The sequence below is a fragment of the Camellia sinensis genome, chromosome 12, assembly GCF_055761805.1.
Source record: "Camellia sinensis isolate YWXY chromosome 12, ASM5576180v1, whole genome shotgun sequence".
Lineage (NCBI taxonomy): Eukaryota > Viridiplantae > Streptophyta > Magnoliopsida > Ericales > Theaceae > Camellia > Camellia sinensis.
This window is the reverse complement of record NC_138972.1, coordinates 52977553-53005398: the sequence shown is the minus strand read 5'-3', so window position 1 is coordinate 53005398 and position 27846 is coordinate 52977553. Positions and strand designations below refer to the sequence as shown.

Sequence of the window (27846 nt, the reverse complement as noted above, 5' to 3'; positions counted from 1 at the left end):
TCATTATTAACAGATGCACAACATCGTGAGAAAATTGAACGTGACGCAACAAATGTCTAAACATTACACCCAAAACAAATTTCATTCAAGAAATTAATTTGGTTTTGGTTTTAATTTGGTTTTTGTTATTTCACATGTAACCACTACGAAGATATTTCCTTCCTAGTTTTGGTACATATCAACATAATGCTATTATTGGCACATTCACAAGAAATTAGCATACAACACCTACTTGAAACAAGTAATTTACATGTGCAGACTGGGCTGTAATACAATAATTGTAACCTTCATGCATCACCAGACATGGATTATTAGTATCGCTTGCTGTTAGAGCTAATCTTGTAGATGGTATTATAAGGAGGGAATCTGTAGATTATCTCACTCTTGTGGTCGGGCAAGCCAGAGAGAACTAAGGGCTCGAAGTCGGTAGAAATAGTCGTGTATTGCAATAAGGGCACGGGCTGATTGTCTGGTCGTCAATATGCGGTGCATTTGTTGTAGCGTTCGTTGTCGTAAATTATCGGCCTGGTAATTGCCAAAAAGAAAACGATAAAAAATGGTAATAAGTAGATTCAAATTTATTAACAGGAAAGGAAAAGATATTGTGCTGGTAGCTCAGAATTACATAAAATTACACACTAAAATAGTGGGAGGCATTTGGATGTTCACTGCTCATTTCTATTATCCAATGAAAAAAAAAAAAAAAGAAAGAATAGAAAGAGAAATGAAAAAGAAAGAAACACAAACTCAATTCAATTCAGTGCCATCAACTCAAAATCCTTTGGATATTCACCATTGTCAAACACAAAGCAGACTCAGTTTAATTCAATGCTTATCAAGCCTTTAGTCAATATAGTATGTTTTAAAGTCAATCTAGGAAGGAGATGCGAACGGGATATTTTAAAACATTAATGTCATTTAACTAACAAAAGTGTAAATTTATTTAAGATCATGTTTAATTTGAATGGTACTGTTTAGTAAGTCCACAGCATTAAAGTTTAGAAGACATGTTCTCGAGTGTTAATAATAAGAGGCTTGTACTCTTAGAAGAACTAATGTGGTGTGTCCTTGTCAAACACATGTCAGACACCAACACTCATCGGACACTTCCTAATACATGTCTTATTATTTTTTATAATTTTTTTAGACTCGCACATACTCTGAACACTAGGAGGACACACATATCCATTTCGAGGACACGCATGAAACACTTTCAAGTTTGGAAAGAAAAAAAAAAAGAAAAAAGAAGAGCTTAGGATACGATAATTAAAGAAAAACAATATATATTTATACATATTAAATTAACCGCTTCTCCCACATAAGCACGAACACAAACAAGTGACGCCACTTTTTCCAAAAAAAATGCAGAACATGAAACATGGAGGTCACACGCAAAATACTTGATTTTATATATTTATTTTATGTCATTTATATATACAAAAATTTTATTCAAAGTTCATAAAAATATATAACATAACACGAATTTCTAAAGTTTAAATGATAGTGGATTAATATATATAAATTTACATTATTTTTTTTATCATTAAAATTTTAGATCCCAAGTTATTTTGTTCAAAACTTGTAATATGTTTCTTGATTGTTTAAGCCACACGTGTTTTCCTCAGTGTTTGAAGCGTGTTTAAGTCTAAAACAATTAAGAAAAAATAATAGGACATGTTAGGACGTGTGTTCGACGGACGTGTGTTAGACGCATGTCAAAAGTTTCCGATGGGTGTCGGTGTCCGACATGCAATCAAAGGCATAATAATTGTACAAGAAAAACAGAAGAGCATGAAAAAATCAATAGAAGGGAAATTACCTGGCATACAAAACCGTCAAGAGTTCCTAACTTCCCCATGGCCATTGCCATTTGGCCCATATAATTTGCCACATTTCCTGACGATCCTGATGGGTCTGTAGAGCCGTTGGCCAATGTTTCAGCCAGAGACTGCTGCAATGCTTCCATCCCCTGAGAGAGAGCATCCTCTGCTTGTTGCGATGATTGTTGTAGTTTGTCGATGCCCGCTAACTGTTGTTCGGTTAAAGGTTCTAATTGATTCACGAGGAGCTGTAATGATTCAAAGAAAAGAAAAAGAATAAAATGATAAAACAAATCAAAGAAAAGGAAAAACTAAAAAGCTACAACAGTTTGTAACATTTTGTGTTAAATACAAATATAGTAAATATCAAATACTTTTGCTGTCACAAGTTTATGAAATACTATTTTCTGGCAAGGTAATGCAGAAAAAACCACAGGCCTTAGCTTCTAATAGTTTGGTCATAACCGTCGAGAATTTCCTCCTAGCCATGCTACTGCCTTTAGTTTAGAAAAAATCATAACCACAAAACAATTAAGATCTCTGAGTTTAAAAGGGGCCAAGACATTTCCAGCTCATTTATCAAAAGATTAGCAACTTTAAGGCTAGCCCCCTCATCCTCACCAAGCACTTAAAACACTCCCCCACACACACACACACACGACACGTTATCTATATAATATATCTATACATATATATCATCCTTAGATACTAGTTTTTCACCTCCCTAAACAATTCTTTGCTGTCATAATCAATTAAGTAACACAACAATGACTATTTACTTTTTTCAACTTACAGCTACAATGAAAAGAATGTGACAACATTACAATGTGCAACCAATATACCAGGGAGAAACAGAAGCATGATACATAGTGGAGATGAATGCCAAATCAAACAGTTGGATATAATGATGCAATGATGCCATCAAAATCAAGCATGTTCATATTGATTAAATGGAATTGACATATACTGGAGAGCTAAATGGAAATTATGAATGAGACAGAGTCTTGGCATAAAGACAATCATGAGTCATGACAGAAATGACGCCATCAAAATCAAGCATGTTACATAGTGGAGATGAATGCCAAATCAAACAGTTGGATATAATGATGCAATGATGCCATCAAAATCAAGCATGTTCATATTGATTAAATGGAATAGGAAATAATAGTCCTGAAAACAAATTATTTTAGAATGTTTAATCTAGAAATAAATTACTTTGGCATGTCCTACAAACAAGTCACTGTATGATTATCCTAATTTATAAAATGGTAGTTTTATGAGAATCTCAGAACTGCAAATCGAAAATTGCACCAGAATTCAACAATCACCTTCACTGCTCAGTATATCGAGACACATCATCAAACCAAACCAAGCCTTAAACCCATCAAATGGGGTTGACTACATGAATCATTTTTCTTCACTCGACCCTACCAACGGCCGTTTGGTTAGTCAAAGCCTTTTCATCATAAAATTTCAGCTATAAGAACTAAAAAGCCTTTTTAAGGGGAAAAAAAATAAAAAAATAAAAAATTATACACCCATATGCATTACATAATCCAAAATCCCAAAGATGGATATTGACAACTATAAGAAGACAAGGCAATGAATACCTCAAACAAGATTTGTCCGGTACATTTACACACATATATATTGGAAATAATGCAATGGACAAGAGGCAGAGAGTAAGTACAACAAAATACTAATTGAAGTAATTTTGTAAGCCAGTTCATGTCCTTCTAAACTTTAAAACGTATGTTGTAAGAAAACATGCACAAATTCATCCATAGGACCATTTTCATCTGGGAAAGGCATTATTCCGGCTCTAATGGATTTGCATTTTTTCAATGGACAAAAGTCTAGTAGATGAAAACAATAAAACCATCAAGAGACTCACCTTGAGAAGTTCAGATGAGCGGAAGTCACCAATCCACATAAAACACCGCTCTGCATGAGTTTTCCACATCCCTGACAAGATGTGGAAGACATCAGCCTTGGCTGCATTGGCCTTTAACCTGAAAATGTCATCAAAATGTGTGATGGCATTGCCCACAATAGAACGAAGTTCTGTGTCGATTGCATGTGCATTGACTGCGGCTCTAAGCTCATTTATGTGCCGATTGTGCTCTTCCAACCATCGTCCATATTCTACATCAAATGCCAAGGCACCTGCAAAAACATTCAATCAGCAACGTCATCTTTCTATCTAAAGAACTGTATATAGAAACAGCAAAAATAAAAAAAAAAAAATTACAAAAGGATGATGAGATCCAGATTCAGGACATCCCAATAGGAACACAGAAACCACATATGTGGAGTACAATCCTTCAATACTCCAGTTTGGCGTTGACAAAGAAAAATAAAAAGTCAAATTATGAATTCCCAAACTTAACATAGATTACCTGTGCCTTTGTGCTCCCAGTCCAACTTACATCATTACTCATCAGTAAAGAAGAAGAAGCACAAGTGGTGGTGATGATCAAGTAGTGCAAACACTGGGACAACCAAAATGACAATTTTGTAGTACATGATAGGGTATTTCTTTTCGTAACTATAGCGCCTTCTTTGACAATATTTTTTGCCATTGAGTTCCTCAATGATTTAAAAAATCCTTCAAATCTCTATGCATTACAACATGAGGAATAAATAACACACTAATATGGTGGTTTCAAATTTTCCCCTCGCTAACAAAATATAGAAAACACTCCAAATACCTGGCTCTGCGGGCCTACAAAATTATTTGCACAAGGTATAAAAAAATTAATAAGGTGGTTTCATAATTTTCCCTTGCTAATGAAATCTCTAGGTCTAGTAAACAAACAAATCGCAAGGGCGCAACTATTGTGTAAAGAACAAGAAAATGCATCTATTATCTAATTCCATTAATAACAATTTAGCATGTCACAGGGTTCAAGTAATTGAGCTAGTATCCCTTTCCACAGCTAAAAACATCAAGTTGGTTCTAGAATCTCTATATCACAACACATGGATATAGGTATCTCAAATTCTAAATCCAATAAGAAACACAAATTCCTAAGAAGCACGGACACGGACGACACAAACACTCAAGCACGCAAATTTTCAAAAAATGTAGTACACAACACGTTGGGGACACATACAAAATGTATAATTTTATATACTTATTATATGCCATATTTTTAAACATTTAATATAATATTTATTTTATGTCAAATGTTTAATTTTATCAAATTCATCAACCTTAGGTATGCTATTATAATAAATAGAATTATTATCATTATTATTGAAAAAAATGTTCCTTAGCATGTGCCCATCATGTTTCAAGCATGTCCCTATTACATGGTATTGGGTAAAACTCAACCCCAAAAGCTAGCTATTGAGGTGAGGGTGCCCTCACACTTCGATATTGCATATTAATTTAGTAGCCAAGCAATGTGGGACTTTGCTTCACGTCCTTCCTCATGCCCAGCATGCTCACTTGGTAGCACTTGCGGCATGCAGGCCAGGGACATGTACCCTACCCATCCTTGGAACTTCGGCTTTGATACCATGTTAAGTTACAAATTTTCTCAAAAGCCTAAGCTATTAGGAAATGAGCCCAACAATGTATAACATGCTATTCAACACCCTCTCTCATGTGCAACCCCATCTTGCACGTGGAGAGACAAACAAAGAACCAAGCTGAAGGAGAAGCAGACAACCAAACAGATATAAGAAATCAAAATGGGACCAAATACCAAATGCCAATAGAGAGACTTGAACCTAAGACTTCTCACAATAGAATATACAAGTTTATTCAAAAATCTTACAGTCCCAACATGTCCCAAGTGTCGGACATGTGTCTAGAGCGTGTCTGTGCCCGACATGCGTCAAACACTTGTACGTCACCTTCAGAGAACACCAGGATCCTTATTAGTAGTTTTACGAATGCAATTAGGAGTGAAGCCTAGAGGAATACTTGATGTTTCCCCAGTGCATATGGGAGGAAAGCCTGGAGGAATATTTGACATTTTCTCAGTGCATTTGAAAGGAAAGCCAAAAAGAATACCTGACATTTCCCCAGTGCATTTGGAAGGAAAGCCAGGAGGAATATCCAACATTTTCCCGGTGCATTTAGGAAGAAAGCTAGGAGGAATATTGGACATTTTCTTGGTAGATTTGGGAGGAAAGCTAGGAGGAATATCTAACATTTTCTTGGTGCATTTAGGAAGAAAGCCAGGAGGAATATTATAGGCTCTGTTTATTTATGTTTTCAAACTAGTTTTCTACACTAGAGTTTGAATATGATGTTTGTTTAGTGTTTTAGAATCACATTTCGAAAGTTCTGCGGAGAGCTCTGTCTCAGCCGCTTTCTCAGCCGCGCTTTTCAGAATTTTTTTTTGAAAATTTTGCCTGACGGGACGTCCGGCCGGTTGACCGGAATAGTGATTTTTTTTTTTTTTTGGCAATTGATATGTTAATTTTTATATAATTGAAAAAAACATTTTCTGAAATTTTTAAAATTTTTTATGTGCTTTAAAATAATTTTGAATTGTATGTTTATTTATGAGTTGTAAATTTTTGTATCAAATATCAAATGTCACATCAACAATTCCCTACTCAAATCAAAACTCATTTCAAAACTATTTTCAAAACTCTTTACCAAACAAATTTTCTACACTCAAATCATAATTCCAAACCCCACAAACTCAAAATACTACTCATACTTTCAAATCATAATTACAAAACACAACCAAGCGTTGGCATATATTTTCCCAATAGATTTGGGAGGAAAGCCAAGAGGAATATATGACGTTTTCCCAGTTCATTTGGGAGGAATATCTGACGTTTTCTCACGACATTTAGAAAGAAAGCCCAGAGGAATATAAGACATTTTCCCAATGGATTTGGGAGGAAAACCAGGAGGAATATCTGACGTTTTCCCAGTGCATTCGAGAGGAATATCTAACATTTTTCTGGTGAATTTGGGAGGAAAGTCAATAGGATCATAATCTTCCATCTTTCCATAAGGGTTGTGTTGGCTCTTTTCTGAACCATTATTGGTATGTTTGGTTTGGCTTTGAAGAGTGATTTTGGGAAAAAAAAATTAAAAAAATTTGTTTGGTTTGTAATTTTTCCAAAACAATTTTTAAAATCACTTTCTCTCTCTTACCCATCAATCAATCACTTTTTCTCTCTCCTCTCTCCTCTCTCCTTCTCAATCACTTTTTCTCTCACACACATCTACTCAATTATAACAAAATATCAAATCATTCCAAACTCCCAAACTTCAAAACTACTTTCAAAATACACAACCAAACAAACTAAAAAAATTTCTAAACTCTCTCCCCAAAACAATTTTTAAAAACTAATCTCCCAAAACCAAACCAAACATACCCTATATTTTTCCCTTTATCTACTTCTCGTTTTGACAACACGCTGAACTTTTGACTTTTCCCACCAACACAGGTATCAAGTGGTTACAACGGATTTAAAGAATCGTGATGGAACATACATCTTTTCACCTGTAATAGGCCTGATGAAATTTTTCCAAGCAATACTACAAGTTGCATTTGCACAAGCTACAAAACCCGAAAGATCTTGATCTATTAAAAATTGCATCGCCACGCGATGTGGAAAATACTGCTCTATACAATTGAATCTAACCAGCTCACAAACCTTCAAACACCTAGCAAAGGACTCAAAATCTTCCTCCTAACTAGAACCAATCAGTACCCACTATTCCTTCTCACAATAAAACCTGATCAACAACCTATTCTTCATATCCATCGCATACGGGAGCCATTGAAAACACTCACACATTTTATAGTCTTATCTGTGTTGCCATGTGTTGCCTCAGATTCTAGAAGCCAAGCAAGTAGACCAGTTTGCAAAAAGTGTGCAAGCAAGTACAAATGTCCCAACTTCGAAGTACAAATTTGTCCCTAAGAATTGCTACATAAATAGAGGTGCAAGTAGTGTGCAAGCAAGTGAGCAAAGAGTGACAGAAAAGAATGGGAAAGGTGTGGTTGAGAAAGACATTCACAAGTAGTAATTTTTCTCCGCAAATAGTGAAATCCATTGTGGTGGACATAGGCTCATTGCCACATATATCTTATTGTTTTCTTGTGTGATTGTTTATTTGGTGTTTGTTTTTGGAACCTAGGCACAACAATCCACACGTCTGGGATTCAATTTCTTCACTTTGTCCCATCGAGCAAATCTAGGCAAACCATCTCCAATTGAATTCGGGTTTGGCTTCAAATTGAAAAATCTCTCCCAAACCTAAATCTGAATCAATTGAAAAGGAGTCCATGTAAGATTTTTGAATGTTATTCTGTATATTCAATTGTCAGTTATTTACAAAGAGTTCATCAGTTTATATAACCCTAAACCTATGACTGAAAAAGGAAATATAGCCAATTCAAATATTTACATCACAATCTTTCCTAATTACTAATGCCTAATATACACAATCATGCCAAATTGAAAATATACAAAATATATTCTCACAGTCCAAAGTGCCAATGTAGATAGTTCCTTAGTCTCCAAATTGTTTGAAACAGTTACAATCCTCTATTTTAACAAGTTTAAGTCTTTGTAAAGATTAGCAAGAACAGCTGGTGCAAGAGCGATTTTAGTACCTGAAGCTAGAAGAACAGCAACAGAAAATACATGTTTGCCGACAGTATCAAACGAAAGTGCTGGGAACACAGACCTCGACAGCCACACGGCAAGAAAAGCTTTCTGCTCGATATTGCTACTTGTTTGCATGAATCTTTTGGTCCAACTAGATTGAGATGCCTTTTTGTATCAAATTCTTTCAAGTTTTAATCGCGCTTTGAGCATCTATTTTTTTCCCCCTCCAATTATTTGGATTTGGAAAAACACAAAACAAAGTGAGCCAAAACAAAGTAACCACCTAAAACAATCATATCTTCAAGAGTGATTGCTGATTCCCCGAAAGGAAACACAAAGGTTTGGGTCTTCAAACACCATTTCTATGCAACTTTGCAAACCAAATCAAGGTCATGTCAGATTTAACATGTTGTGCTCATGATCACATCGTGGATTCTGACTCTTTTCCAATCTCATTGGTGTAGAGGACATGTGATCGACCCATTCTAGATATGTATCTAGTGGGCGTCTCCAACCATTGAATTCGACCTTCAATGGCGATTTTAGAAGCCAAGCAAGTGGACAAGTTGTTCTTGAAGCTAAGCAAGTTGTCAAATTACCAACAATTCAATGCAGTGTTGTGAAAAGCCCGCCTAGGTGCGTGCCTAGGGGCAAGGCGTAGTGAGGCGCACCCATTGCGCCTGAAGGGGACCCAGGTGAGGCGCGTTTGAAGAGTTGCGAGCCTTGGACGCGACTTTGCCTAGGCGTAGCGAGGCGCAAGGCGCAAGCCTAAAGGGGCTTTGTTTTTTTCTTCTTGAATCTTATCCAACGGTTGTGATCTGTGTGGGAGAGGCTCTAACCACAAAGGATTACAACTCATGAAATACAACACAACCCAATCCAAATCAGTATACGAATCTATCAAATAAAAAATCTATCGACTTCGACTTCGACTGAGCTCCTCTCTCGACTTCGACTTCGACTTCGACTGGCTCCTCTCCTCTCTCAACGTCGACTTCGGCTCATCATGTCAGTTCTTCTTCTTCTTCTTCTCTTCTATTGCTTCTTCTTCGCTACTTCGTTGGTCAACGAAGAAGAAATCTGTTGCCTAATTATTTTTTTTTCTTCGCTGCTTGCTTTTTCTTCGACTTGCTCTGGTTTTTTTTTTTTTTTTGGTTTGCTTCTTCGACTTCAACTTCAACTTCGACTCTCTCTCTCTCTCTCTCTTCTTATTCTTCTGCTTTTCTTCTTATTAATTTCAGTTCAGTCTCCATTGAAAAAAAAAAAATACAAATAAGGCTTATATTACATTGAAATTACAAATTATTTTACACTATTGGTAAAATACAAATTATTTGTAATTATTTTACACTAAATTACAAATTATATTACACTGTTGGTCTGTTTTTTTTTTTTCCTTTCTCTATTAGGAAAAAAAATTACAAATAATTAATTAAGCACACATTACATTACACTGAAATTACTTTCCATTTTTCTAACCCTTTTTCTTGTCTATCTTATCTCTCTTATTCTCTCACTTCATTATTTTATTAATTCTTTTCATTTATGTTATGAATTCAAATTTTTAAATATCAAAATTTAATTAAAAAAAAAATTACATTCAATTCAAATAAAACAACTACAAAAATAACCATTGAATGTAATTTTAAAAGTTATACACAATGTTATACACAATTTTATTGTTATGAAACTAATATGAAATTTGTTTCCAGCTTCAAATATATGAAAATAAAAAACTAATATGAAAAAAAAAATCAACAAATTGCGTTTAATAATATTGTGTTATTTGTACAGTTTAAACAAAGTTGCTACATAATTAAAGTGCATATAAAGTGAAGAGAAAGAATTGATGAACAAATTAAAGTTAGTGCATAATTATTCTATAATTTGTCTTAATTACTTTTTATTAAAAAAAAAATAGTCTTAGTACTATGAATGATTAATATATGTTAATTTATCTATTTTTTACTAAGACTGTGTACCTTACTTCAATAAAGCCCGCGCCTCGCCTTGCGCTTTGCGCCTAGGCCCCGAGAGGCCTTCAGTGCCTTGGTGCGCTTTGAGCCTTTAAAAACACTGGTTCAACATACAAATTTGTCCCCAAGAATTGATGTATAAATAGGGATGCAAGTAGTGTGCAAAAAGTGTGCAAGCAAGTGTGAGTAAAGAGTGACAAAAAAGAATGGGAGAGGTGGTGTTGAGAAACACTGAAACAAGTTGTAATTTTTCTCCTCAAATAGTGAAATCCGCTATTATGGGCGTAGGCGCATTGCCGAACCACATAAATCTTCTTGTTTTCTTGTGTGATTGTTTATTTAGTGTTTGTTTTTGGCACTTGGGCACAACAATCCGCAAGCTTGGGATTCAGCTTCTTCACTGTGTCCCATCGAGCAAATCCAGGCAAACCATCTCCAATTAAATTCGGGTTTGGCCTCAAATTTGAAAATCTCCTACACCTAAATCTAAATCAATTGAAAAGGAGTCCACAATACCAATGTAGATAGCTCCTTAGTCTCCAAATTGTTTGAAACAGTTATAATCCTCTGTTTTAACAAGTTTTAAGTCTTTATAAAGATTAGCAAGAACAACCGATGCAAGAGCGCTTTTAGTACCTAAAGCTAGAAGAACCACAATGGAAAATACAAGTTTGCTAACAGTATCAAATGGAGGCGCTAAGAACACACACCTCGACAATCACACGGCAAGCAAAGCTTTGTGCTCGATTTTGCTGTATGTTTGCATGAATCTTTTGGCCAACCAAATTGAGATGCCTTTTTATGAAGTTCTTTCGAGTTCTAATCGCATTTTGAGCAATCTATTTTTTATTTCCTCCAATTCTTCGGATTTGAAAGAACTCAAAACAAATTAACCACCTAAAACAATCATATCTTCAAGAGTGATTGTTGATTCCCCAAAAGGAAACACAAAGGTTTTGGTCTCTGAACACCATTTCACTGAAGTTTGCAAACCAAATCGAGGTCACGTCAAATTTTGCATGTTGTGCTCATGATTACATTGTGCATTCCAACTCTTTTTTAATCTGATTGGTACATAGCATACATGTTATCGACCCATTCTAGCCATGTATCTAGTGGGCGTATCCAACCATCGAATTCAACCTTCGACGACGATTTCTTCAAGCCAAGCAAGTGGATAAGTTGTTGTTCCAGAAGCTAAGCAAGTTGGCAAATTGCAGCGACAACTTGCAGTGCAAAGAACAAGTTTGCAATTTGCCAACACTTTAAAGTACAAATTTGTCGCCAAGAATTGCTGTATAAATAAGGGTGCAAGTAGTGTCCAAAAAGTGTGAGCAAAGAGTAATAGAAAAGAATGGGAGAGGTGTGGTTGAGAAAGACAGAAACAAGTTGTAATTTTTCTCCTCAAATAGTGAAATCCACTATCGTCAGTGTAGGCGCATTGCCGAACAAAGTAAATCTTCTTGTTTTCTTGTGTGATTGTTTATTTGGAGTTTGTTTTTGGCACCTGGGCATAACAATCTGCACACCTGGGATTTAGTTTCTTCACCATGCCCCATCGAGCAAATCTGGGCAAACCATCTCCAATTGAATTCGGGTTCAGCCTCAAATTTGAAAATCTCTCCCAAACCCAATTCTAAATCAATTGAAAAGGTGTCCAAACTGACAATGTAGATAGTTCCTCGGTCTCCAAATTGTTTAAAACAGTTACAATCTTCTGTTTTAATAAGTTTAAGTCTTTGTAAAGATTAGCAAGAACAGTCGGTGCGAGAACAATTTTAGTACTTGAAGCTAGAAGAACAGCACGGAAAATACATGTTCGCCAACAATATGAAATGGAGGTGTTGGGAACACAAACCTCATCAACCACATGGCAAGAAAATCTTTGTGCTCAATTTTGCTGCTTGTTTGCATGAATCTTCTGGTCCAACCAGATTGAGATGCCTTTCTGTATCAAATTCTTCTGAGTTCTAATCACACTTTGAGCAATCTATTTTTCATGTCCTCCAATTCTTCAGATTTGGAATAACTCAAAACAGAGTGAGCCCAAACAAAGTAACCACCTCAAACAATCATATCTTCAAGAGTGATTGTTGATTCCCCGAAAGGAAACGCCAAGGTTTTGGTCTTCAGACACCATTTCTATGCAACTTTGCAAACCAAATCAAGGTCACGTCAGATTTTGCATCTTGTGCTCATGATTACATTGTAGATTCTAAATCTTTTCCAATCTGATTAGTGCAGAAGATACATGTGATTGACACATTCTAGCCACGTATCTAGTAGGCGTCTCCAACCATTGAATTCAACCTTCAATGGCAATTTCTAGAAGCCATGCAAGTGGACAAGTTGTTGTTCTAGAAACTAAGCAAGTTGGCAAATTGCCAACACTTCAATGTACAAATTTGTCGCCAAGAATTGCTACATAAAAAGGGGTGCAAGTAGTGTGGAAAGTGTGCAAGCAAGTGTGAGCAAAGACTGACAGAAAAGAATAGGAGAGGTGTGGTTGGGAAAGACATAAACAAGTTGTAATTTTTCTCCGCAAATAGTGAAATCCGTTGTCGTGGACATAGGCGTATTGTCAAACCACATAAATCTTGTTGTTTTCTTATGTGATTGTTTATTTGGTGTTTGTTTTTGGCAAGTGGGCACAACAATCCGCACGCCCGGTATTCAGTTTCTTCACCATGTCCCATTGAGCAAATCTGGGTAAACCATCTCTAATTGAATTCAGGTTTGGCCTCAAATTTGAAAATCTCTCCCAAACCCAAATCTAAATCAACTGAAAAGGAGTCCACAGTGCCAATGTAGATAGTTTCATAGTCTCCAAATTGATTGAAACAATTGCAATCCTCTATTTTAACAAGTTTAAGTTTTTGTAAAGATTAGCAAGAACAGCCGATGTGAGCAATTTTTGTACCTGAAGCTAGAAGAACAACAATGGAAAATACATGTTCGCTAACAGTATCAAATGAAAGGTGTTGGGAACTAGGAACACAAACCACATGGCAAGAAAAACTTTGTGCTCGATTTTGCCAACTGTTTGCATGAATCTTTTGGTCCAACCAAATTAAGATGTCTTTTTGTATGAAGTTCTTCCGAGTTCTAATCGCGCTTTAAGCAATCTATTTTTTATTTCTTCCAATTCTTTGGATTTGAAAGAACTCAAAGCAAAGTGAGCCAAAACAAAGTAACCACCTAAAACAATCTTCAAAAGTGATTGTTGATTCCCCAAAAGGAAACACAAAAGGTTTTGGTCTACGCACACCATTTCTCTGCAACTTTGCAAACCAAATCAAGGTCATGTCAGATTTTGCATATTATGCTTATGATTACATCCGTCGATTCCGACACTTTTCCAATCTGATTGGTGTAGAGCGTTCATGTGATCAACCCATTCTAGCCATGTATCTAGTGGGCGTCTCCAACCGTTGAATTCAACCTTCAATGGTGTTTTCTAGAAGCCAAGCAAGTTGGCAAATTGCAACGACAAGTTGCAGTGCAAAAAACAAGTTGACAAATCACCAACACTTCAAAGTACAAATTTGTCCCCAAGAATTGCTGTATAAATAGGCGTGCAAGTAGTGTGTAAAAGGTGTGCAAGCAAGTGTGAGCAAAGAGGTGGGAGAGGTGTGATTGAGAAAGACAAACACAAGTTGTAATTTTTCTCCTAAAATAGTGAAATTTGCTACTGTGGACATAGGCGCATTGTCGAACCATGAAAATTTTTTGTTTTCTTGTGTGATTGTTTATTTGGTGTTTGTTTTTGGCACCTTGGCACAACAATCCGTACGCTCGGGATTCAGTTTCTTAACCTTGTCCCATCAAGCAAATTTGGGCAAACCATCTCCAATTGAATTCGGGTTTGGCATCAAATTTGAAGATCTCTCCCAAACCCAAATCTAAATTAATTGAAAAGGAGTCCAAAGTGCCAATGTAGATAGTTCCTTAGTCTCCAAATTGTTTGAAATAGTTACAATCCTCTGTTTTAACAAATTTAAGTCTTTGTAAATATTAGCAAGAGCAGCCAGTGCGAAAGCAATTTTAGTACCTAAAGCTAGAAGAACAACAATGAAAAATACATGTTTGCTAACAGCATCAAATGGAGATGTTAGGAACACAAATCTCAACAACTACACGGCAAGAAAAGCTTTGTGCTCAATTTTGCTGCCTGTTTGCATGAATCGTTTGGTCCAACCAGATTGAGATGCCTTTTTGTATCAAATTCTTTTGAGTTCTAATCACGCTTTGAGCAATCTATTTTTTATTTCTAGAGTGAGCCAAAACCAAGTAACCACCTAAAACAATCATATCTTCAAAAGTGATTGTTGATTCCCCGAAAGGAAACACAAAGGTTTTGGTCTCTGGACACCATTTCTCTGCAACTTCGCAGACCAAATCATGGTCACGTCAGATTTTGCATGTTGTGCTCATGATTACAACGTGGATTCCGACTCTTTGCCAATCTGATTGGTGCAGAGGATACATGTGATCAACCCATTCTAGCCATGTATCTAGTGGGCGTCTACAACCATTGAATTCAACCTTCAATGGCGATTTCTAGAAGCCAAGCACGTGGACAAGTAGTTCTCCTAGAAGCTAAGCAAGTTGGCAAATTGTAGCAACAAGTTGCACTACAAAGACCAAATTGGCAAATTGCCAACACTTCAAAGTACAAATTTGTCCCCAAGAATTGCTTTATAAATAGGGGTGCAAGTAGTGTACAAAAAGTGTAAAAGTGTGCAAGAGTGCAAGTAAGTGTGAGCAAAGAGTGATAGTACAGAATGCGAGAGGTGTGGTTAAGAAAGGCAGAAACAAGTTGTAATTTTTCTCCTCAAATACTGAAATCCGCTATCATGGACGTAGGCGCATTGTCGAACCACGTAGCTCTTGTTGTTTTCTTGTGTGATTGTTTATTTGGTGTTTGTTTTTGGCACCTGGGCACAACAATCCGCACGCCTGGCATTCAGTTTCTTCACTTTGTCCCATCGAGCAAATCTAGGCAAACCATCTCCAATTGAATTCGGGTTTGGCCTCAAATTTGAAAATCTCTCCCAAACCCAAATCTACATCAATTGAAAAGGAGTCCAAAATGCCAACGTAGACAGTGCCTTAGTCTCCAAATTGTTTGGAACAGTTACAATGCTCTGTTTTAACAAGTTTAAGTCTTTGTAAAGATTAACAAGGACAGCTAGTGCGAGAGCGATTTTAGTACCTGAAGCTAGAAAAACATCAATGGAGAATACATGTTTGCTAACAGTATCAAATGGAGGTGCTGGGAACACAAACCACGACAACCACACGGCAAGAAAAGCTTTGTGCTTGATTTTGTTACCTGTTTGCATGAATCTTTTGGTCCAACGAAATTGAGATGCCTTTTTGTATCAAATTCTTCCGAGTTCTAATCACGCTTTGAGCAATCTATTTTTTATTTCCTCCAATTCTTCGGATTTGGAAGAACTCAAACAGAGTGAGCCAAAACAAAGTAACCACCTAAAACAATCATATCTTCAAGAGTGATTGTTGATTTCCCGAAAGGAAACACAAAGGTTTTGGTCTCCGGACACCGTTTATCTTGCAAACCAAATCAAGGTCACATCAGATTTTGCATGTTGTGCTCATGATTACATCATGGATTCCGACTCTTTTTCAATTTGATTGGTGCAGAGGATACATGTGACGCTATGTATCTAGTGAGCGTATCCAACCATTGAATTCAACCTTCAATGGCAATTTCTAGAAGCCAAGCAAGTGGACAAGTTGTTGTTGTTCTAGAAGCTAAGCAAGTTGGCAAATTGCAGTGACAAGTTGCAGTGCCAAGAACAAGTTGGCAAATTGCCAACACTTCGATGTACAAATTTGTCCCCAAGAATTGTTGTATAATGTATAAAAAGTGTGCAAGTAGTATGCAAAAAGTGTGAGCAAAGAGTGACAGAGAAGAACGGGAGAGGTGTGGTTGAAAAAGGTAGAAACAAGTTGCAATTTTTCTCCTCAAATAGTGAAATCCGCTGTCGTGGACATAGGCACATGGCCGAACCACGTAAATATTGTTGTTTTCTCGTGTGATTGTTTATTTGGTGTTTGCTTTTGGCACCTGGGAACAACAATCCGCATGCTTGGGGTTTAGTTTCTTCACCTTGTCTGATAGAGCAAATATAGGCAAACCATCTCCAATTGACTTCAGGTTTGGCCTCAAACTTGAAAATCTCTCCCAAAGCCAAATCTGAATCAATTGAAAAGGATCCCAAAGTGTCAATGTAAATAGTTGCTTAATCTTCAAATTGTTTGAAGCAGTTACAATCATCTATTTTAACAAGTTTAAGTCTTTGTAAAGATTAGCAAGAACAGCTGGTGCGAGAACGATTTTAGTACCTGAAGCTAGAAGAACAACAATGGTAAATACATGCTTGCTAACAATATCAAATGCGGGTGCGGGGAACACAGACCTCGTCAACCACACAGCAAGAAAAGCTTTGTGCCTGATTTTGCTGCTTGTTTACATGAATCTTTTGGTCCAACCAGATTGAGATGCCTTTTTATATGAAGTTCTTCCAGTTCTAATTGCACTTTGAGCAATCTATTTTTTATTTCCTCCAATTCTTCGGATTTGAAATAACTCAAAACAGAGTGAGCCAAAACAAAATAATCACCTAAAACAGTCATATCGTCAAGAGTGATTGTTGATTCCCCGAAAGGAAACACAAAGGTCTCGGTCTTCGGACACCTTTTTTGTGCAACACTTTGGAAACCAAATCGTGGTCACTTCAGATTTTACATGTTGTGCTCGTGATTACATCATGGATTCCAACTCTTTTGCAATCTAATTGGTGCAAAGGTTACATGTGATCTACCCATTACAGCCATGTATCTAGTGGGCGTCTCCAACCATTGAATTCAACGTTCAATGGGCTTTCTTGGTCTTGGAATTGGGAGTTGCAAAGGAGAGAGAATATGATAGAAGGTTGATGACTATTCCTTTAGTCACAATGCAATTCGAAACTAAGAAACACGGACACGTGACACGACACGGGCACATGGACACGATACGTTTAGTTTTGCATATAATTTTATATATTTATTATGTGTCATATTTTTAAATCATTATTATGAATTTTATTTCATATTTAATTTTATCAAATTTATCAACTTTAGGTATGTTATAATAGTAAACAAAATTAAAATTTTAAGATCCTGAACGTGTCCTTTGCATGTCCGCAATGTGTCCGACACGGGTTCGGCGTGTGTCCGTGTTCGACATGTGTTGGACACTTGTACGTCACCTCCGGAGAGTTGTCCGTGCTTCATAGAATAATTCTAATAAAATATATAGGGTAAATTACATTCAACTTCCCTGAGATTTAAAAAAACATACAATTAGCCCCACACTTTTGACATAATTACACTGACCTCCTCAAGGTTTTAACTCACAAAACACTCCAGTCCTTTTTCATCAATAATTCGACAGTCATAAGAATGAAAAAATGATGTTATCATCTCTTTCCTACTAAAATGTATATTTATCTTTGTTTATTTCAGTGTCTACCACCATTGACATTAGTTTCGATCACTTCAACCATACAAAAAAGGAGATTAATGCAATTATGTCAAAAATGTGGGATTAACTGTATTTTTTTCAAACCTCAAGAGAGGTGAGCGTGATTTACCCAAATATATATTTTACTTTTTTCACATCCTATGTTGGGTGCATATTGCCACTACCCTCTATACATAAGTGGAATCCTTTTGAGTTATGCAAAATAAAATGTTAGGGGTTCAAGTCCCACCAAAGTATTTGTTCTCTCACTATGGGCTCAAAGAAGGAGAAAACACTTACGCTCCATTTGTTTTGGCGGATAACATTTTTCAATGGAAAACGTTTTCTACAGGAAACTTTTTCTAGAAAATGTTTTCCTATATTTGGTTGCGTTCTTGAAACTAATGTACTAATAATTACATTAGTGGTGATAATAGTGGAGGCAGTGGAGTGGAGGTGTTGGGGAGTGCTGCGGCGGCGGCGGCAACAGTGGTAGCGGTGTGGTGGTTGTGGTAGCAACAGCGGTGATGGTGGTGGTATGGTCGAGGTGATTGTGGTGGTGGCAATGTGACGGCATTGGTAAAACTTCAATTCGGAAAATATTTTCTGCCTTTAAAAAGTGGAAAACATTTTCTGGCCCAACTATGCTTGTTTTCTGTTGATCATGAAAAATGTTTTTCATTGACTTTTGTTTTATGTTATACAAAACACCAGAAAATGAAGAAAACATTTTTTGGAAAACGTTAGCGTTATTGCATTATTCATTACAAAGTGCTTGATAAAAATTAAACAAAAAACAATTCCTGCTGACTAAAAGAGGACAAAATACAAAAGTAAAACACCAAAAATACCAAAAAAACATCTTCATGGTCACTAGGAATCAAACAATAAACAAATAAACCATGTAAAAGAGAATTATCTATTGAAACAATCTAACCTCACAATCACTAGAGACAAAGAAGTGAGAAAACTGATCCAAGCCAAGTATAGACTGATTGATCTCCAAAATCTTCCGAAGAACCTAGGTTTGACGCACTCAGTCAGAACAGATTTAGCTTAGCTATTTCACTTGAATCTTAAAACCTCAACCCCTTTTTTAAAAAAGGCTTCAAGGAGAAAACTCCTACTTAGTTCATCAATCTGAGAAAACCCCTACAAATTTAGCTTACCATAAGTACAACCTTCTAGGGGTGGGAATTTTCGACACGACATGATAACATGACACGAACCATACACGAATTTAGCGGGTTAGGGTTGGCCATTTTCCAACACAAAGACAAATATGACGCAACCCAATAACACAAATAATAAACAAATTAGGTTAGTACTCAACTTGCATAACACAAAATTGATATGGATAACCTGTTTAATAAAGAATTAATTACACATTATAATGTTATTTCCACAAAGGAGCAACATGACATTTTTGAAATCTTTATAAACTCCATGCAACTGATTTAAAACAGAATTTTAAGGCTAATTTAGTTTTTTTTTTTTTTTCTTAAAGATAATTCTTTTTTTTCTTTTTTTTTTGGAGGGGGTCTACTACTTTAGAATCTATATAGTAAAAAAATATAATAGTATGATACAGCTTTTGTAAATATATATATTTTGATCAGCATATAGTTTTTGTATATTGAAGGGAATTGAGTTGAAATGAAATATTTTTATAAATACTTGTATCCAATAGAGATTAATTTTATTAAATTTAACTTGTGAACAAAAAACTTTTAATCTTTCCATACAATTGGTGTTTTTGACTATGGATGAAAGTTTTTACATGATAAGTTAACACAACACGCACCAGACATGGACCGAAATAATACAACACGATAACAAAAAACAATCAGCAGGTTGGATTAGTGTTCAGGTAATTCTAACACAACACGATGCAACCGACCCAACACCACACCCAGGCCTAATCCCTTACAAAGCTTCTAGTATATAAGTTAAAACTGCAACTCCATGGCCCATTTTGACATTGTTTGTGGAGCCCAGCCCACAACTTTTTACAGATTGGCTCTAAATTCATCATTAGGCTTATTGTATTAACTAAAATAAACCATCATCAAGTGCAGCACAAACTAGGTTGATCTTGGCTGACCTAGCAACTCCACATAAAATACAGGCCCAAATTTGGCCTGAACAAGCTCCAAGGAGATCCAAGCAAACTAAACTCAAGCTGATCAGTTCATTAAACAGCCCATTTAAAGATGACAGATAAGCAGCATATCTCTACAGGTAACAGCATTTGTATTTGATCCAATTGTAATGAGCTGGTTTCGGTAACATATTCATTGACCATAGATGAAAGCTTTCACTATTTCAATCCAAAAATACGTAAATAAGCATGTGACGCAGCTAAAACTGATGTAGAACACTGTAGGGGAAGAGAGAGAGAGAGCATGGGCCATAGCCCTATCACAAAATGACCACAACCTCAATCTCAATAATAATAATAATAACCCAAAGCTGCCTCATACAATGGAAGACTAATATTTATAGGCTAAAAACCCTATCAAAATAGGAAATTAAAACCCTAATAAAATAAGGAACCAAATATTAATAAAACTACTGACTTTAATAAGACTTTAATTAAAAGAGAAAATAAATAAAATACTAAGGACATAAAATTATAAACGAAAAAATAAGATTTCCAAGCAAAAATTTGTGCCTGCATGTTCTGCATCAAAAGCTGTATAATTGTTTTCAAGAAATTATTAGATTATCTAGAAGCACCAATTGAAAACAAGACAAGTGGCCAAATAAAGTATGCATACCATTTCCACTCGTTGCATGGGACTGATCTCCTGAGTTTGAAATAAATATTCCCTGAATTAAAAACAAGAACAAATGGTGAGTAAGATGGATTGATTGCCAATAAAAAAAATGGACAGATACACATAAATGTATCTGTAGGAAAAACATAAAAAGAAAAAACAATGATATACACCAAATAAAAGAATCAAACCTGCTGGCGGGCTCGCTGGAGCTCCTGGTCAAGTTGGCTCAGCTTCAGCCGACTACTCTCCAGCTGTTGTACATAGGCCTACAAGGAAGGAAAACAAACCCAAAAAAAAAAAAAAGTTAAAAAAAAAAGATCTACGTTTAACTTAAATGGCAGTGCATCAATAGATAATCATCAATATGCATTTGCCAATTACAAATAAAGGTAAAATGACAGAGAATGATATTCAGAACAAAGCATTGAAAATTAGAAATGAGAAAACTTACTTAGAACAAAGAATTGAAATTTAGAAATGAGAAAACTTACTTTTTTTCTCAATCGGCTTTTTCTGGCAGCTTCACGATTCTGAGCAAGCCTTCTTAATGTCTGAAAATAACCATTATGGGGGAAAAGATTAGCAAAAACAAATGAACCACCTGAACATTAATAGTCTAAATTAATTAACCTTTTGATCCAATGGTTTCTCCTTTGATCTGTCGCTTGAATCAGAGGCAGCATTAGCATTCAATTGAGCCATTTCAATCTGCCCAGGGGAATTATTAAATGTCAATTCACAACTAAACTATGCCAGCAGCCAGTGCTTCTAAACAATGAAGGGTTTTTATTTTATTGTATTTTTTAAGTACAATGCACTTCCAGCAAAAGACAAATTATACATTTGAAATCATAACAAAAGTCCTTCACAGCCAAAAAGATAGAATCTATACGATTATAAGAAGAGAAACAAGATAAATCAGCTCAAAATTTTGTTCCCAAAGTACCCATGTTCCCCAAAAAGTTAGGAAAATAAATCCAGTAAACAATTATTAAATCTGATATATTCGAGAATGTCTAGATAAAATCATCAACATTTAGGGAATGTTTGACCTTTTCTTTCCAAATTGTTCTCTCACCTTCTTCCTTTGAAATTACTTGGCTAAGTGTCAAGCTGCGCCCATCCAAGGGTCAACACCTTGATGCCACACACATTTGTGCCCTTTGGGAGAGCCAAAGACATGCCTAAGAAGTTGTTGGTGCAAGTGCAAGCAAAGGCCCAAGGCATAGTGCAAGATAGTCCAAGACATGCCATGAAGCAAACTAGTCACCAAGTAACAACTTTAGGCCAACTTTTAGAGGGTCAAATGTAATCTTTTTGCCTTGTAAATTTTTATGTAAATACCTTAGTATTAAAGGTGTTTTGGGACCAAGAGTTGTAATTTTTCTATTTTTGTAGAATTTTTAAAAATTCATTATGACTCCTCAAACATAGTGGATGTTTCCTTCTACCAGCTAGGAAATAGCTTGACAAGCTATATATAAGGAGGGGTACCCAAGTGTTGAACCACACCACTTGTGCCTTTAATGTACCCCAACCTAGCTTATGGTAAGACAACTTTTATAGCACTTTTAGTGCATTGTTCAACTATTGTAATGCCTTCTTTTAAGTAATGAAAAGTTCATTTCGCCTATAAATTGTGCAAAGCCTTTCAATTGTTGCTTATTTTAATTTTGGCTTGTTGATTGATATTTTGTAGCTTGTCTCCAATCTTGTGGCTCATCAACATAACTAATATTGTGTTTGCTTGTCTTTGCAAACCTTTCGAGCTTCATTGGCGGGCTTGTGAAGGGAGTTAACTAGCGCCACACACACTTGCATATCTTTGTCAAGGCTTCCGCATTGCTAGTGTGTGACACTAAGGAAAGGTCTTAACCTATTAACTTCACCCAATTCCTCATCTCTCTCGTTATTTCATATTTAAGGTGAATTAAGTCACCAAAACACAAAGCTATCAAATGAAATGTTCTAAGTGCACAAAAATGTCATTTGAATTAATCCCCACTTATATATCTTTGAAATGTAGCTTACACAATTATCTTTTGACAATTTTTTTTTCAAGAAAATCAATGCCTTTTGGCCCTTATGAACTAGTAACTTTTATGTGGCTAGCAAACTAAAATATCATTTGCATTGTCAACCCTTTAATACTGTTAGTTAAATTATTATTTTTTAACAAAACAATAACATAAAATATATATATATATATATATATAATTAGAAACATGACTTGTGCCAACTATTTTGTGCTTATTGCAAGTGCCCTACCCACAAGTAAGCTCTGAAACTTATATCATTTAGACACAGATGTTTAAGATGCATCACCCTTAGATTTCTTTCATCTGTATCCACATCTGCTGAGGTATTACTTTGAGGACTGGCATCTTCCATATTTGACTCCCTACCGTTGTCACGATGATTGTCAGATACAGAAACTAAGTTTGGCTGTTGTCCATTTTGCAACTGTATTGTATGAGAACCCGCAACAGCAGCAGCTAAACTTGCATTGAAGGAAGCAAGTGACTGAACATCCAAAAGAGAGAAAATCTCAATGTGAAATAACTTTTAATTTATTTATTTATTATTATTATTATTTTGTGGAAATCACAGGGAATAAAACCAAAATCACCTGATTAAATGTGCCAAATTGGAAATCAGAGCCTCCAACTGGACTACTTGAAATTGTTGGCTGGGATACAGGGTCTAAAAGACAATAAATTGGTCAGTCAAATAATTTGAGCCAAATTATGGGGAGGAACAAAAGAACAAGAGACAAAAAATAAATAAATAAATAAATAAGCAGCAAAACTAATCACTGTGTCAGTCCTTCATATAAAAATAAAATAAAAGTAATGGAACCCTTCAAAGCAAATTCAAAGAGAAGCATGTAAGTAACATGCACAATTAAATCAATAAAACGATGAGTGAGCAATTTATATGTCAGCAGTACTGTAATTTTAGAACATAAGCATTTCAAAATCGTAAATTTAGGCAGAGTAACCCATCAACAAGGACTTTGGGCTGTAGAAATTCCCAAGTTCAATCACCGAGTGATGTGGAGATCTTCTTGACATGAAACAACGGAAATTCACTATGGTTCAGGAAATTCTGTGTTCCTAATTTATTTTTAAAGTTGGATACTCATAAACCCTAACTAAAATGGACATGTTTTAGATCTTCTCTAGGATGCATGGACATGCTTCCTAGGGTGTAGCATCCATGCCAGGCACTTGTCATTTATAAAACTAGACATTATAAACATGTGGAGCACACGAGTAACGTGTCTATCACTAGGACACCTACAGACATATTCATGGTCTTGGTACAAGTTTGAAGAAAATAAATAGGGATTGAAGATTGAAATTAGGGAGGGAAAATTATGAATTCATACTATTCCCTCCTAAAAATTTTTAAAATTGAAACTTTAAAGTCTTGACAACTTCTAATTTGCTTGTAAATACATTAGACAATACCAAAAGTAAGACATTAGAGCCTTCTCTTCCTACTTTTTTTTTCCAACATATTTTGTCTCATGGTAGCCTACTCTAGTCCCCCTACAAAACTTTTGTTGTTGGGTTAACCATACACTTCACATGTTTCTCAAGATTCATATGGCATCATCAAATCATACATCTTGGATAAGAATCTAATATGAGCTACATTTTTATTTATTTATTTATTATTATGAACAAAGATTAATTGTACTTCCCCACATATAATAATAAGAAATTTATTCATTATGTAGACTAATTATGCTCATTTGTTTTGTAAAATTTGAATTATTTGATTACATTTTCATAGATATTTGCTTGTCTCGTGGCCCTTTCATATCTATTTCTTGATTTTTTGAAAAATGCCATGTTAGCTTGTCCGTACCGTGTCATATTCCTGTTCTATTCCCCCATTTGTGCTTCCAGGGTGTTCCAAGCTCACCCTATTATATATATTTGTTTCTCCCCCTCTCGTTAAATGACCTTGGACTCTAATATAAAGAACTCAATCCCCAATTTTAAGGAACTCAAATTCATAACATTTAAGAAAGAATATGAATATTTGAGGGGTTCGTACTAATGGGCCTGCAGCCCCATAATGCAAATTATGCAATTAAAAGAAATAAAAACAAGATGGAAACCAAGTTCACAGCAAGAATTCAGGAGGCAACAAACTGATGTGATACATTAAATTATTGCAGAGTTCAAACAAACCAAGAAATGCACGAGTTTTGAAGCTCATCATTGATGAAACACCAAAAGTGCTAGAACATATGTTTATCCCCGGGAACATTAATACTATAAGTACATACTTCTACTAATGTTAGCAGCATCTACTATGCGAAATCCATGAGATTGCTCAAGCGCCGCAAAGTCGGAAATTCGAGAAGAATGTGGTGTGCCCCCCTCAGTGCTGCTGAAAGTGACAAGTCATCAGAGCCACAAGATTGACAAAACAGACTAATGTAATTCAGAAAGTTAAGTCAAAAAAAGAAAAGAAAGTGACAATTAGAACACTTCTCTAGGAATTTAATTTATTAACAAAACTACCAATGGTTCCATTGACCAGAAATATATCTGTTTCCTAATGCAGCCAATATGTACACATTTTATTCGTAGGTTAATGGTAGACGAAATTTCTTTTCTATATTAAACCATTTTCATACAAAACAGATTCAACACACATTCCTGAAATTTGATCCACTACATACCAGATTTTGTTGGAGAGACAACAAGACAAAGCAACATAGAAACTAAAATTCACACTCAACTAAACATGTTCACATTTTAAGGCATATGTGAAAGACAAAATATATTATCTTCAATCTATTTAAGCTAAAAATCATAATATGCACAATCCCATCAAGGCAAGCATGCATGCAAACACAAGCTCAAGCACAGAGATGAGAGATCATGACTACAATTTTGATAGAATCGCTTTAATTTGGTGAAAAGTTGACTCGGTTAAAACTTGATGTGCACATCTATAGAACAGATTGACAATTATCCCATACAGGGTGTCAATCAGCATCAATCACTTTAAATTTGTAAGAGTTAATCTGAACAATGCTTAACCTACGTTACCACATAATGTGCAGAGTTCGACAACTATTGTAGATGAGGTTGATATGGATGGCCAGAGTTTCCTTCTAACAAATATGGTATTAATGATATAAATATTTACTACATCTGTTCCTAAGTCGTTGTCTAACAAATAAAAAATATATAGAGATGGATTGCATCAATTGACCATCCCAATATTGTTTCTTCTGCTAGCCTTACCTTTGGGGGTGTTTGGGAAGAAAGATTTTAGCCTCTTTTTGGCTAAAATTCACAAAAAGACAAAATAGACTAAAATAGCCAATAAGACAAAATATCACATCAAGCCCATAATCATTTCACTTTTTCTCTCACAAATATCACATCCAGCTACAAAAAAATCCAATCATCTTCCCAAAAACAAAAATTTAGCCTATTAAAATAGCCAAAAACTAAAATAGCCTACTAAAATAGCAACTTCCCAAACACCCACTTTGTATTCCAACTAAAAACAATTGTTTAAAACTCAAAAGTAGCAACTTTTTAATAGATAAAAATTATCAATTGTTGCTAACTTCCTTCAAAGAAAATACGATTATTTTTTAATAAAAATTGCAAGTTGTTCTCCATAAGCACATTCATTGCATGACAAGGTCCAGGAGGGACACCCCTCCTCAACTTTTCAAAAATTACATTTTAGTCTAAGGTTTTGAAAATGTTGTTTCTATTTATTTCTCAAAAATTATGTATTCCCTAAATTTTTTTCATTCTTCTTTGAATAAACATGACACAACATTGACTGGAATATGAACATAGATGGACTCATTATCTTCACAAATAAATTTAAGAAAGATTTCCTTTTATTATGTGTATTTTATTGGCATTTTTCATTTTCATTTTTTTATTTCTTATTGCTTTAGATTTCTATAGATTTGAATGGTACGATGGTTTTATTGTAATGATATAAATGATATTGAAATAATTTTGAAATATTGATAATTTTTTTCCTTCGAAATCACACCAAACTAAACATTGTGTCCCAAATCGATCCGACTCAATAATTTGCCTTAATTTTGGGCCCCTCAACCAAACCAAATTCCTAGCTCCGCCACTTATCAAGACTAACTGCAAAAGTTATTCAAGATTCAAACAAATAACTAGCTGATAACGATGAATAGAGTAATCATAACAAAAATTATCATGTTAGCTCAACACAAATTATCAACAAAAAAAAAAACCTTAATCAATCATACAAGATCAAGAAGATTGATCAGACAATAAATTTTACATGGTATTTGAAACAGGCATTTGGGGATTGAAGCTCGGCATCACTGCTGAGGCACTTCTGTTATCTTCTGCACGAACCTTGATTGTTCTATTGCCAATAAATCACCACTATCACCACCACTACCTTGAATCCCACAACCAGAAAACATAAATCTTTAAACCTTTGAACAAAACCCAACAAGAACAGAAAACCCAGAAGCTATCACAAACTATGACCACCAGTCAAACCAGAAGCACCAATAATTCAGTAGAATATTATAACAAAAAGAAAAATTAAAATATTCCATCACAAACAACAAAAACTATAAACCCAATTCCAAACCCAAATTAAACAGCCAAGCAAACCTTCAAAATCAAATAAATCACCTAAACAACAAGCCTATCCACACATACCAAGATAGCAAACCCTATAAACCCTTAGTTCTTCAAAAGTCATCAAACGACAATTAACAGAACTAAAAGTACCCGAAAAATACTATATTTGGAGCAACCCAACACATACCTCATCAAGGAGTAGATAATATGCAGCTTATCACAGCTCAAAAGTCCTGATTTTGAGGGAGTTAAAGCAATACCCAAAAGCTAGAACTAACCGAAACCCTATTTTGAAGCTTTGAAGATAAAACCCGACTCTCGACTCTTGTTGACTTTGACTGCGTTACTGTGCCTTTACACATACGACTTTCTCTTCCACAGTACATATTTGGGCTGTCCAAATTATCCATTTAACCGAATAACCAACCAAATCGATTTGTTTGATTTGGGTTGGATTGGTTTTAGATTTTTAAATTATCAAGTCTAAATCGAACTAATCAATAACTG

The 27846-nt window shown here is 35.3% G+C and overlaps 1 protein-coding gene and 1 pseudogene across 12 annotated transcripts; both read right to left on the bottom strand.

The window, feature by feature from the left end:
• Positions 1-53: 53 nt before the first annotated feature.
• Positions 54-27829, bottom strand: LOC114261299 (transcription factor HBP-1b(c38)). 12 transcript variants are annotated; one of them, XM_082898594.1, is made up of 12 exons: positions 27527-27755; positions 27026-27148; positions 25011-25111; positions 23337-23410; positions 23033-23230; positions 21338-21415; positions 21199-21258; positions 20896-20973; positions 20705-20756; positions 3715-3986; positions 1820-2068; positions 54-525 (listed from the first exon to the last, which is right to left on the bottom strand). In XM_082898594.1, exons 2-12 carry the CDS (start codon positions 27064-27066, stop codon positions 379-381), a joined length of 1350 nt encoding a protein of 449 aa, XP_082754720.1. In that variant the 5' UTR covers positions 27067-27148; positions 27527-27755; the 3' UTR covers positions 54-378. The 12 variants fall into 12 exon arrangements, with proteins under 12 accessions (XP_082754720.1, XP_082754719.1, XP_028057337.2 ...); XM_082898593.1 differs by having other exon boundaries at positions 25011-25114; positions 27527-27723; XM_028201536.2 differs by having other exon boundaries at positions 22976-23230; positions 25011-25114; positions 27527-27721.
• LOC145804339 (uncharacterized) lies at positions 7112-11422 on the bottom strand (annotated as a pseudogene).
• Positions 27830-27846: the final 17 nt, after the last annotated feature.

What these genes read in the sequence shown, in the direction of transcription:
- LOC114261299 (XM_028201534.2), bottom strand. An exon ending in TCCAGCGAGCCCGCCAGCAG is followed by an intron (nt 20,757 to 20,895) that starts GTTTGATTCTTT and finishes TTTTTAATTCAG; the next exon opens with GGAATATTTATTTCAAACTC. An exon ending in TTGACGGTTTTGTATGCCAG is followed by an intron (nt 526 to 1,819) that starts GTAATTTCCCTT and finishes GGCAATTACCAG; the next exon opens with GCCGATAATTTACGACAACG.